Source organism: Diuraphis noxia, unplaced genomic scaffold (genome assembly GCF_037042655.1).
Source record: "Diuraphis noxia isolate RWA-SAM2 unplaced genomic scaffold, SU_Dnox_SAM2 contig0001, whole genome shotgun sequence".
Taxonomy (NCBI): Eukaryota; Metazoa; Arthropoda; class Insecta; order Hemiptera; family Aphididae; genus Diuraphis; species Diuraphis noxia.
Genome location: NW_028301711.1, coordinates 47,373,873 through 47,388,821, shown reverse-complemented (window position 1 = coordinate 47,388,821; position 14,949 = coordinate 47,373,873). Strand labels below are relative to the sequence as shown.

At 28.9% G+C, this 14,949-nt stretch overlaps 1 protein-coding gene across 1 annotated transcript in view; it reads right to left on the bottom strand.

Annotated features, from left to right (window-relative positions):
- The window catches only part of LOC107161423 (uncharacterized), a 70,947-nt gene extending 58,532 nt beyond the window's left edge, over window positions 1–12,415 (bottom strand). The window contains exons 1-2 of the mRNA XM_089216777.1: window positions 11,764–12,415; window positions 5,631–5,936 (exon numbers count right to left, since the gene is read on the bottom strand). Coding sequence (XP_089072903.1) covers window positions 5,631–5,811 — 181 coding nt within the window. The 5' untranslated portion in view covers window positions 5,812–5,936; window positions 11,764–12,415. The remainder of the gene's footprint in view (window positions 1–5,630; window positions 5,937–11,763) is intronic.
- Window positions 12,416–14,949: the final 2,534 nt, after the last annotated feature.

Below are 14,949 nucleotides of genomic sequence, written 5' to 3'. Positions count from 1 at the left end.
GCACACGTATACCTAGTCTACGTGACAAGATCGGCACGATGGAATAGTAGCAAATCGCTTTTATTTTATTTTATTATAAAAGTACGTACACCCATCTTATACTCGCGCGCATCGCAAACGTGCGAACCAACGCGTACCTATGGGCACCGGCTGCAGCAAAAAACGTATAAACGTAAATCACACCGTCGTCGGTGTCGGCGGCGAGACGTTGTTTTTTTAACGGCGGCGACCGCTGCAGGACTTGTGCGCGGTGCAAACGGCCGCGCCTCCGGACACACAAATTCAAAACGTGTATGATAATAATAATAATAATAATAATAACAACAACAACAACAACACATCGGCTGGGCACGAACAGGTATCGGCGAAAACACTAAGTGTACCTATAATATTATAATAAGTATAACATAGTAGGTATATTATAGTGGAGTAGTGTATTTCGCGCTCGTGTCCGTCGATTATATTAATATAAATTTAAATATTCGGCGACCTGTACAGTACCTACATATTATTATAACGTAACGCACATGAGTACGTGTAGGTGTGTGTGTGTGTTTGTACAGAAAGAATTATAAACTCATTATATTATTAACATTATTATTATTATTATTATTCCAGGTGAAGAAGTGTAAAAACAAAATAAACTACAACAAATATCCACGTTTTTATTTTGATAAATGTTTTACGTAGGTATTAACATGGACTTGTCCTCTTGCCGCCACGCCGCCGCAACCACATAATACAACATAATATATATAATATATAAGAGAAACGGCGAAGACATGTTGATGGGTCAATTTAAAAATCGTATAATTTAATTGAGTCGGTTTCGATGTATTCTTTTAACTATTCAAATCACGCAGCTATATAATGTCCGTACGGCGGCGCGGCGGTTGCTGTGAGCCAGTTGCGAACGGCGACAAAGCAGGCTGCTTGTGGCAGTGGCGGCGGCGGGAGGAACGGCGTTGAAATTGAAACAAACATTAACTGGATTGTATGTTACACGGTAATAAATTAAATGGTAAACACTCACTATATAATATAGTATATAGACACAAAGGGGCTGTTGTACCATTATCTGACAAGACCAGTTGTCGCCTACAAATTTCATTGACACCGTCGTCGTCGACGTCTTCGTCTCAACAACAGGTATGTGTTTTATTCTTTCGCCCGCGTCCGCCGGAGTGGAGGGTTCTGGGTTACCCCGCCACCGCCACCGAAAGAGTATATATATATTATGTATTATGTAAACTGTACGCACTCCGCCGCCAAAGATCGCTGCAGGTCGACCTTGCCTGCGGACAGCGTGTATGTGTATGTGTGTATATTATAATGTGTATTATGCATAAATGTGTTATAACGTCAATATATAGCATGTGTTAAATGTTAAATCTAACTCGTGTGTAAGTCACGGATAAGAAGAATCGGCAAGTGAGAGTATAAGGGACGAAGATGTAATAAAAAATATTATAAGTCGATAACGATGACATGGTTACCAAGGATGACCAAGAAACGTCTTTAAATTGCTTGTATAATATTCAGCCATTTAGTCAGTCGATCTATACAAGCACATCATACATCCGATAAATTCATAAAGAAACAGATGAGCGGAAGGATGCAGGTAGAGAGGGTGGCTATTCACAGGTGTGCTAGTATCTGTATAATTTGGGAGTTGTTATACTTCACATTTTATGTTTTACAACATTATTAATTTGTGTTCCCTTTTATATTTCCTGGATTTTTCTATATAAAGGGTTGCATCCAATTTGTACTACATATTTAAATCATGCATGAAGTTAGTACTTTTTAAATCTTAACTGCATTGAAAGAAAACTGGCAGAGAATGTATTCAAAATCAATAAAGTATTTTATTATTTACGTAACTCATCTTTATAGCAACTACCATTTTATGTACATAGTAAATAACATAAAATTAATTTGTGTGTTTAAGCTCGTAAACGTTTTATGAAATTCGAGTAATGATGATGAGTATATATATGTATATGTAGGTACGTATAATGTTTCACGCCATAATGATAACAGAGGTATTTATTATAAGCTTGAACTTTATGGGGAACTTAGATTTTCATCTTCAATCTGTAATTAGTTACAAGGGCAGAAAATAACTTTTGTATCAATGAATGTCTTAATCTGACTGCGGTACCAGCGTGCTATGTTATGAGGTCCTCCGTACCGCCACGCGAACACGTTTACCCACTGTCGACCGTGTATAATATAGATAGTTGTCCCGCGCTAAACTTGTATACTGTATAGTGTATACTGTATACAATATATTATAATGTTTATGGTGTACGCTATAACTATGCCAAATCGATCGGCTCACACAGATATTAGCGGATTTTCATGAGCATGTCCCGTGATTCCACGAATGCCTTGAGATTCATCGTCCATACATTATACTATTATACCTAGGTACGTGTATATTATTTCTATGGTATACTATGTTTAATTAATATAACGTGTGTATATGTGTGTGTGAGTTTATCTGAATGCGATAGTGTATAATAATATATTAATATACATTCGAAGCCTAAGCAATCACAGAACCCACATCCAAATTGTTAATAGCCGTATAACGTGTTTAAAATACCCTTAAAAACTATTTTTTAGGGTGTTCATAGACTTGACAATTAATACTATAAGCTGGATGTAGAGACTATAGGGACGTTGATTTTTTCAAATAATATTTTAACAACATAAAAGGCCACCAATAAACTATTTTTCACTCTCTGCATGTCTTATTTCAGAAATCAATAATTCATACTACGAATTTATTGTGCACAACGATTATGATGTCCGACTAGGAAATAAAAATATTATTTTTCTTTATAATCAAAGAATTTAGAACAATCGTGTCCAGATAAGAGACTTTATAATGATATGTGCAAAATTAATCAGATCGTGTAATGATAATGGGAACGCATATATCATATTAAATATATATTATCTTGTATTATATATCATTAGAATATGATGCGATGCAATTAATAATTGTGAATTCAGAGCATATAACTCACTTCGTTTTTGAGATTCAATAGATACTCACGACTTCGTCGAGAGTTTTCGTGACTAAAATGTTACGTCCATCTAACAGATCTTGGCGTTTTTTACATTTTGAAGGAGTTAATCGATTTCGATATGTGTTTTCTCACGTGTATTGAACTTGTCGTTATGTCTCAATAGGTTTTGACGTACTTAATTTTTGTACATATATGTATATCTATTACATGTATAGCTTGGTTTAAATAACGTATAATGTTTCAAGATTATAATATGTACTGAAAACGTTGTTTCCTTTTACATTTACGGTCAAGTGTTCGAAGTATAATTCAATGTTTCATGCAGCTGTAGTATCTCTACAGTCATCTAACGGAGAACTGCGCTGTCAGACAGTGGCGCCTATACGAGTTTACTGAATAAATATACTTTAGCAATAGGTAGTAGAAAAATTCAGATCTTTAAGTATTATCATTCAGCCTTGGCGTATGTTCTAGACGATATTAATAATACTCATAATATACTATAATAAATTATAGAATGTTTTTATTTATATTTATATCACGTAGTGTGTAGGTATATCATATCTATGAAACTTATATAACTGATATGCATTATGCAATCCTAATTATCGTGAATTAATAAGTCTCATAATAGTCGATAAATTTGAGTTTTAATAAAAATAGGTTATAGGAACTTGGCAACTAGTAGGTTCAACTATGATTAGAGAGATAGTTACTTTTAGATAAAAAGATAAATTGACATCATTTATTGATTTGTATGAACTTATACTATTAACATAATAATATATAAATCTATACTATTCTGGAGGCAATAGGTATACTCTTAATAACATCATGGTAATATAACAATGAATAATGTGTTGTTGTAAGTGCCAAATATAGTTAAAAACTATTTTTCAACTTGAACTAAATAAATAATTATAAAGTACCTATACTTATTATTAAGTATTTATTATTTTTACAGATGAAAATTAAATTAATAATAACTTTAGGAAAGTATAGTTGGTACTTGGTTTAGAAACAAACTTTAAACTGAAATGTTTTTAATAATTGCAGGTATTCATAATAGTATTATTACATATAACTTATAAGTACAGACAGTACAGTACATAAGTGTTAATACCGACAGTACCGTATTGTATTAACTACAAATGTCTACGTACACTTACTAGTTACTTGAATATTCACCTATATAGTGTATAATATATATATATGATAGTAATCTCTTACTTATTGAAACTCACTGATGAGGAACATACATAATGTAACAAGGGGAAAAGAAAAAACCTACGTGAACATTTTTGAAATGCAATAAAAAAAAGTAAAAAAGATTAGCGACTAATTTGACATTTAACGTCTCAATCTATAGTAAATATTGTAAAAAAATATTAACTATATAATTCTAAGTTGTCAGATAATACTATAATAGATACAACTGATGTTTTTTTTAGTTTATAATATAGTTTTAGTACCTTTATTGAAAAATTGAATGTAGGTACTTATAGTTGGTAATATTAAATGTATAAAACTATTTAATATGTATATTCAGATTTATTATTTATTATCAGTATATTATTCATTACTGTTTAATATTAAAACATTAAGTTAATAATTTTTTCATGAACATTACACTACTATAATATAGCGTTAGGCATTACTGCTCCTATTTAAAAATATATATTATATTGTATGCTATATACATATATATATAGTCATAATATAGACCTCCTAATAATAATTAGTCATCAGTTTATGAAACATACGTTTATTACAGCGTTTACAGTAACATTATTTTATTGTGAAGCAAAAATGTAATATAGTTAAGTATAATGTAGCATTTAGAGTACAAAACAGTTATTTTGCCCAAATGCTTTCGAGGAAAACCAGTTTTGTTTTAGAAATAAGGAAATAATGTAACTGATATCAATGTTTATTTTATTATAGCCATCATACTAAACAACGCATAATAATTCTTCGCTCTATTATACATAATAGTAAATTTTTTTTTTTAACTAGGTACATGTATAAATAAATGTTTTAAATTTACTGTCATATATAAATATTTTATTAGTTCCTTTATGAAGGTAATCATATTATATCCTATATGCTAAATAATTTTTATGTTGGTACAAAGCGCAAAACAAATAAAATATCATTAGAACTGATATTAATTAATATCAACTGTGTTACAACAATGTAAAATATGTAGTTATAATAGGTATACATATATAATAACTGTAGGTACCTACTGTATCTAGCTAATTATAAAAATCATTTTTAAAATTCATAAAAGGTTAAACTACCTACTAAATATTGATTACATTCTAGTTAATTTAGGTTTGTATAAATTAAAACCTATTCATTTTATTGATTTTATTTAAACTACAATAGACTTAAAGTACTACATAGTATATTATAAAAAAACCAAATCACTTTTCTATAAAATTCTGTTAATTCTTTTACTTTTTACTTTATTTATTGTGGTTGCTTATTAATTTATTATAATTTAAGTTTTTTAATGCTAAATCTTAATGTTTGTATTTAACTAAGCTTGAGTAAACTAAACAAGTATGACCATTTTAGACTTACCAGTTGGTCCATTGATATTGGATGAAAACGGCGCACAAGCAGCAAGAGGCAGTGTCAATTTCATATTGGTGCCAGTTCCACCGACCACAATTGCTGGATCAGGAGGTGAAGTTTTCATATCTCGGCAGAGACTGGACACGGAAAAATCAGTGCACTTGGTCACTGACGTAGAGTTAGCCATATTTTTGTTTGTTTATTAAAGTTCACTATTTGAGTAACTATCATAGACCCCAAGAAATTGTGAATGGTGGAAAACTTATAAGACGAATCGAGTAATAATTATGAACGCCTTGAAATCAAAATATTCTGAAATAAAACAATTCAAATTATATTATACACAACTATATAATAATACGCTCATGATAATTTATATTATAATACAATAACTATAGTTAGGTACATATTAACATAATAGCTGTATATTCATAAATATATATAGAGTAAACGATACATGGAATAGGGTATAATATGAATAATAGTAATAATATAGATATATAATAATAAATTAATAACATTATTATTATTATTTTTTTTTATTTTACAATTTGAAATACACAATCTATACAACATAGCACAATAAGTATATATGATATTATAATAGTAACATGAATTGGTGACACTTGGCTAGGAAAACGCTGTCTAGAGTCTAGAACTTCGTTTTTTTTTTTTTTTTGATAACAAGTCACGCGGCACCAGTTCCTTTTTAGACGACGCCGAGGGTTTCCCGGTATGGTTTAAATGTAGAGGCTCTTTATCAATGGACTTTGGTGGGTTTGTTGGCGAATTTTTATTTTTAAATAATTTTTGTTAAGTAAGAACATCAGGATACATCCAAGTTTAAACAGACAGAGAGTATTATGCTTGTCACTTAGTTTCAACTGTTTCAAGTATTGCAAAATTTTGCGTGATTTAGTTGGTCAAAATATTGTAATAATTATGCTTAAATATTGTAATTATTTTATCAATAAGTTTGATGACCATGTGGCATGTATGTCAGAAGCACTTTCTAATAATAATAATAAAAAAAGTTGATAAAATTATAGTATTTTTAATATTCGTATATTTAGGTTAATTTGAAGATTTTGAAGCGCTTCGTTTCTGAACAGCAAAGACACATTTGATATTGTTCGTAGTATTTTGGATTAGAAAACTTGAATTTTATTTATATATGTTTTTCTATAGTTGCTCCAAATGAGGGCAGTATACTAGAATTATAGCTCTTAGTATATATAATTTATTTGTTAAGAAGCAGAAAGAATTATGGTGGTTTGACAACATAGCTATATTAATCAGACATACTTTATAATATTGAATATAACTTTAATTATACTACTTTTTTGAACCAAATGAAATCTTATAACTATATACTATAATGCTTATAATAACTATTAGGTATTATAATAATTATTCAATAACATTAGTACTAATAGTACCTATTTTTTTAAAATTATATACTGCAGTATACCTACATATTAATATATTATAAATACTTTCCAACTCAATAATTATTAATTTAGACATTAACATAAAGTATAAAATATTGATCGTTTAAAATTTATTTAGGCATTCTTTGGTATTCTTTCAGAAAAGTTATATCATGTGCTAGTTATATCTAAAAAAATTTAATTTAAAATAAACAAATACCCTAAAACCTAAATACCCAAATAGGTACTCTCAATAATAAATGATAGATTTAACACTTATTCTTCTTTTGAGTATGACCTATGAAGAGGTAAGTAGGCTTTAATGTTTAAACTAAATAATATTACATTTATATTATCTTTAGATTGAAACAAATATGAATTTATTGAGTTTGCAATTAAATTATTGTATTTGTATATTTGTATGTAAACTCTATGTCTGTATATAGGTACTAAAATTAAACCATAATTTCTAATATGATATATTATTTAAGATAATGTACAAAGTATTAAGAGGTAGGTTACATAAATGCAATGCATATTTGCGTATTATAATATCCTTTAGAAATATCAATTATTATTTAAGTTAATTTTTGTTGTCAATAATGACTACCTAATGAATATTATATTACTATATTAGATAAAAATATTCACATACATTTACTTATTTATAAACACTAAAATTGAAAATTGTTTAGGGTATACAGCCTCCTTACAATGTATAATATAAAAATAAATATGCTATATATACCTAGTAGTTTTCAAGCACGCGCTCAGGATTTTTTTTTTTTTTTTTTGGGGGGGGGATAACGTCTTATTCTCCTATTTTTCTTACAAATATTTATTACTAGTATCATATTAAAAATGAGTATAAAACAAATTTGTCAAATTGAATTTAAATTCTAAACTTATTATCGAATTTAATACACAAAATATATGATAAACATAACTTGCGGAAAAATGGAATATGAACTGACAAAATGAGACTTAAATGCTACAGATTGTTGAAAATTTATATTTTTATTGTTATTGTAATTATCGATCAAAGACGACGACTGATGATATACGCAATTGATAGTATATTCTATAGTTCAAAATCAATTTTTCAGAAAATAATCGATCGGCGATTGCCGCACAAGCCTGATTATCATGAACAATATTATTAATGTATACCTACCTAACTAATATAATAATAAAATTTGAAAAAAGAAACATGATCATTTATCATATTATAATATATTTGGGACAAAACAATATGTTAATAATACATGATAACGCATAATCTAATATAAAATATATTGTATTTTTTTGGTGGTGAGTGGAAGAGGTATTTTTTAATAAATTAGTTGTAACTTATATAACTTATAACTAATAAAAATTATTTTTTAATTATTATTATTATATATTTCTATGGACATTATAGTTCTTTGTAAAACAATGAACACAAATGATAAAATTAAAAACTACATAATTTTAAAATTAATACAATATTATTAAATACAAATTATACATATAATCTATAAAATTTTAATCAAAAACATCTAACAAAATAAAAATATATTATTTGGTGGATGTTTTTGTATTTATATTATTATATAGTTAATTTCCTAGATAAATATGTATAGGTATATATTTTAATGTCTATTCGCATGGACATTTTTTATATAACATCTTATAAACATGTTCGTAACGTTTGCTGTTTCAAAACAAACTTATTTATTTAATTTTATATTATCAATGTATTAAAATGTAGAATAAATTATGACATATTAAAATTAAAGCGAAGACATTATGTTTACAATAGAAATTTCAAGGTTTATCACCGGATTTTTTGAAATTATTTTTGCATTTCTATAAAGTTACTTCGGTGTTCCACTTGTCCAATTTTAATTTAGAATCAATTCCAAACCTTTATTCTACGTAAAAACTTTTACATTTTTAAAAATAAATTCAGAATTTAAACTTATAGCAATTAAAAAATATGTTAAGATATAAATCAATGTTTCTTAAATCAAAATATGGATATAATACTTATGAATTTATGATGATCGATGTGAACATTTTATAATATAGAAACATGGGTATGTCTTAACTGATTTGTGTAGAGCAAGTTTAACATTACTATAAAAAAATGGATAAGTCATGGGTGTCGCTCTGCTGTATAGTAGCTATACGAGATAGGTGACAAATGGGTTACTGTAATGGATGAAATTAAATTTAAATCCAATGATATTATATAATTGTATACGAAAAACGATTCTGAGCGGAGACGGTTTATATTATGTCTAGAATAAATTATAGATTATTAAAAAATTTTAAATCTTAGATTTAAAGAGTTGTTCAAATTTTTTTGAAAATTTTACTATGTCTAGGTAAGGCTAATATAAATAAACAACCCAAATTTCAAGTTTTTAAGAACGTTTTTAACCGAATTACAAAAAAAAAAAAACTCCCAAAATTAAAATATCTATAAATAGTTCATAAATGGCTAACATTTTCCGAACTTTAAACCGTAAGGAACAAAATCCAAAATAAAACAAAAAAGATCTTTTGTCATTTTTCATTAGAAGCAATATTTATGGTAGAAAACGTCGTCCGTGATAATTAAATATTTACACTTGATACTTTTGAGCAAGTTTAGAGGGATAAAAAGTGTTTACAGAATAAAAAATAAAAATAAATAAACATCATTGTAAAACCAACACATTCCTCGCTTCGCTCAGAATCTAAAAACTAAATTAGTGTTTTCTATTGTATACATATGATATACAAATAATATTAGCAAAGATAGTAATTAGTAGTATTTAATATGGAAAACGTGTACGATGAACTATTAAAATTACACAATTTTTTATGTGGTTCACAGATAAGTTAAGAAATGCGCATGTGGATAAATTTTAATATAAAATATGAAAATGAAAATATAATATTAACTATATACACCGCGGAAAGACATCATTGCAAACGAGCTTTCGATATTTACGGTCAAATAGATAAGTAAAATCACAGACTATATAGCTACAAAATTCTATTTATTTATTTATAAAACACACTTTTCTTTCATTATTATATATAACAATAATATGTGATATAATTTACTAATAGCTTGAATAGAATCTACTAAGTTTAGTTTTATAATGTTTAAAACAATTATAAACATGTAGGTATAAGGTATATTTAATAAGATTCAGTATCTACGTAAAGTAAAAACTAGAATAATCAATTGTCAATACCTATTAAAAATACCTAATTAAAATATATATTGTATTAAAAAAGAAAATGTCTTTTCAGAAGTCAGAACATTCATTAAATTAAATGTATCTTTAATGAATTTATAATTTATGATAACATACGAATTTTTAAAATTTTCTTGGAAATCGGTAAGTTCAAAAATCTACCTAGGTGTACAATTTTCAAAAATATACATACATTTCGATAAATATTTTGTACACGTATTATATGCTATTATTGAATAAAATAAAATTATAACTAATGGCAAGTTCTTGTGCATTTATAATAAATTACAATGTTATAGATAGAATTTAACAACGAAAATATTTAAAGATATAAATGGTTTTATCGTTTATGTCAATCCCACACAATGATCCGATATTTTTATATTTCCATTGTATACCTACTACCGCCGTTATATATATTGACGAATAAACGGCGTACTGAAAGAAAACCCACTTAAACCGAATGAAAAACTATATACAATATTCCATGGGACCGTATTAAGAAAAGACATCACGTCTTAAACGATATGCTCGATTTGTAAAAAAAGAAAAGAAATAAATCATTTTGTTTGGCATTATTATATACCTATATACCAGATACTTGCTAAAGATATTATGTTATTATATTAGTATACTTATAGAACGCGCCGATTGACGAGCAATTTATTAAACGTGCCTGATGGCTCAATAACATGATATTATTTTTATATTAACTGCTCGCGATGTGATAATCATACAATGTAATTTTCACAAATACTTCTTGTAAAATTGGTTACGGTTATTCTTACGTTTTTCGCGTGATAAAAAAATGGACGCCGCGCAGTCAACCGTCGTTGATGTATATACCAGTCATTACCTAACCTAACCTAAACACTGCTAGGCAGGACTGGATTGGCCCGGTGAGTTACCGAATAAAACTCGGTGGGCCACTACAATTTTGGGCCATTTAAGTCATGAGGTTGCTGACTGAAAATTCAATATTAAGAGTTTAAAGTTGAAAAAATTGATACTATAAGACATAAGTCAATAATTACTCCCAATTGACTTGCACAGCTAGATCATAATATAATAATATAATTTGGTTGTATATAGGTGTTACTGATATATTAAAATAGTAAGTGGGCCGATGGAGAACAAAAAACTTGATTTGCCGAATTTATTCAAACCGGCCCTGCAGTGTGCTAGGTGAGATAATATTTGATTATTTCGATGCGAAGAAAAACAACTCACCTTGATAGTCACGTGGTTACATTACAACAGTAAAATATTATTGCGGTATAGGTACCAACACTTCTACATGTATACAGTGTACACGGTACACCCCTCGTCTTTTGTAGGTACAAAATTCGATGTTTATATAATATATATTTTAATATTTAACGTAAAGTGATGTTCATCAGTAGTAAGGTATATATGTATAGGGTACAGATAGGTACCGGTGGTAGTCTTAGCTCTTATATGGGTAGGTATACTTACTCGAATTACGACGGCGTCTTCCCTGCGAATTCCGATAACCGATCGACGCGCCAACGGATCTTCAATGGGGTACAATAATGCACCATGACGATGGTCGTACGCAACTGACGCGTGAAATTTATATAACGTGCTATCCTATTAATCCTATTGTGCTTTAACTGCGGCGGAGGAACTTTCTCAGGCGGTAAAATTGCCTGTAGAGCGCGAAAACCCGACGGAGAAAAGAAATGTCTCAGGGATGATGTCGGCAGCTAAAACGTAACGAGTCCGTAGCTCGGTCTACAATAACACTCGCGTTCGAAATAATATTAGATTTTATTTGAAAACATAGACGAATGAGCGCGGTCGCCGTGGTCGTGGTCGTGATCGTAATTGCGGTCGTGGTCGTCGACCGAACGCGTCCGCTCGTCAAACATAGACTACCGCGACGGTTCGAGTACGATATCGAACGCGGAGAGAGACGCGCGCGAGAAGAAGGGGCGGTGGCGGTGGCGTCAGTGTCGGCGGCGGAGGAGACGGGTCGGGGTGTGAATAGGTAAGCACTCACACGTACTCTCTCACGCACACACATTCACACACTCGCACACACGCGCGTTAACACGATAACGATGTATATAAAAAAAAAAACAGGTATAATCCTCGCGCGACAGGTATACGCGGGCGGCAGCGGACGATTGAACGCGCGCCCGGGCGTTTCCCGCGGGGCACAGGTGTCCTCCTCCTTCCGGCCCGGCTAATCGGCCACCGTCCGCCCATCGGCCCACCCCGTTGTGTGCGCGCGCGCGGGTCTGCCTACCGTCTCCGACCACCTCGCCACGGCCGACGCCGATCGACCGCCCACCGGACGCCTGCGAAAACGTCGCACCCTTTCGCGTGGACTCAGGACTGTACCCCTCCCCCCCTCTTCCACTCCAATACGGACGACCGTCCACCGCCTACGCTCGCCGCCTGTTTGGACGCGTCTTTTAAGCCCAAATCGTATCGTAAATAATATAATATAAAAATAACACAATATCACATTGTTGTTATTATTATTATATTATAAGTTATAACGTATTATTATACTTATTTATACCTAAATAGTATATAATAATATGAATGTTATAATAAATAATATTATTTTAATATTGTTATGATACACGCTCGCAGTGTGTTTGTTAGTAAAATATACATTTTTGATTAGTTTTTTTTTTATATAGCTTTAGGTATAATATGTATCGTTAATTCATGCTGTAAGGTAGGTACTCACCTACAAAATAGGTACCTATAAAATACATTTTAACCTACATGCATTATATTACGTCGTACCTGTTATACTTAATTTACTTATATTGTAAAATAGTATTTTTTTTTTACTTAATTCAATTTTAATAACGACTCATTGTTCTGTACTTATAAATTTATATAAAACCTATATTATGTGCAAGTTATTATTGCAATTTGCAGTGATGCCTTATTAACTTGCTATATAAAGAACCATTTAAATTTGTTAAGTCACCGAACACCTCTAAAATTCGAAAATTTTCATTAGATGAAATGTTGTCTGTTATAGCCTTAAAAGGGGCGAGGTTTCACTGTATTTAAATGAGCCGTATAAAAAATTATTACTAATTCAAAATTCAAGGCATTATATTCTAACATAATATAGGATAATAACTATACATGAATAATTGATCATAATAGACTTGACCATGTTAGATCATATCCATAATGGTTATCTAATGCAAAATTATACTACATTTATCTTAAGTAAAATAATTAATGAATAGGTTATTTAAACCTAAATAAATAATATTATTATCTATCATAACTATTATTATAATATATAAATATATCTTTCAAAAGACTAATTTATATGGTACTTAGATAACAATATTTATCAAAATCTCAAAAATGTTCATATTATTTTGTGATTAAAAAATAGGATAAGCACGCATATTATTGTATATTGTATACCTAGCTATCGCCTATAGTATATTGCCTATATATATATATACCTATACCTAAACAAAATTATATCTGAAAATGTAATTTTTGGCTAATAATTGTGAAATAAATTTCTTTAATTACAATATAATGTTCTAAAATTGTCTTTATAATATTATAGGATAACGATCGTCTTCGATCAAAACATTCAGAACCGTTTTTATAGTAAACAAATGAATTCAAATTTAACACATCCATTTACACTTTACAGTATCTAATTCTCTAAACACTATTATAATGCACATGAAGCAGCACATCAACAGAGCGTTTACCCACTTACCCGATTTTTTGTTTGATTAAGGTAGAAAAATATATTGTCAGTCTTTCCAAATGTTTTACCTATGTATTATTTATGAAAAAAAAAACTTAAATTTCTAACTAAAAAACAATTTATAAGATTAAGAAAAATGTCTTATGAGTCATAAGTTATGACTATATAAAGAAAACAAAAAAAGACAAATATATTTTGAAAATTTTATCATGTATGGAAAGTGCTAATATAAATAATATTTGATAAATATTTCCAGCGCACTTGATTATTAGTTTTTTAATTGAGACAAAATATCAAACAATGATTAACTGGGAATTCATTAATAATTACCACTAAATATCAAATATCGTAAAGATTTTAAATTCAGCCAATTTACCAGTTCTTATAGCAGTGTTTATCATAAATACTTAATATTCGATTTTGACGACTGGGCAATATTAGCACTAAACATATAAATATAGTCTTAGAATATATACATAATATATGAATATATAGGTAATAAAAAACTTATAATATTAAAATAATATTTAATATCAAATTAAATAATATACCTATAAAAAGAAATAGAGTAAAGGTATATAGGAAAGTTATATAGGTACATCGTGTAACAGGAATGCCTGGTAACTTAAATAACTTTTTTTCTAATCAATATATTTTGTATTTTTATATCATTTAATTTTTCAGATGCTTATTGTGCCATATACATATTATTATAGTATTATATTTTTATATTTTATTTATAAGTACTGAAAATTAAATTAAACAAAATTAAATCTGTATAAATTTTTTTTGAAAAAAAACCAGTTTGTAAACCTCGGTTTTATAAAAATGTTGATTGTAAAAACATTTAGTATTAAGCCATATGTAATCATTCTTAAAAATTATATTAAATTAATTTATAATTAATTTTTACTTATTATATAGGTAGT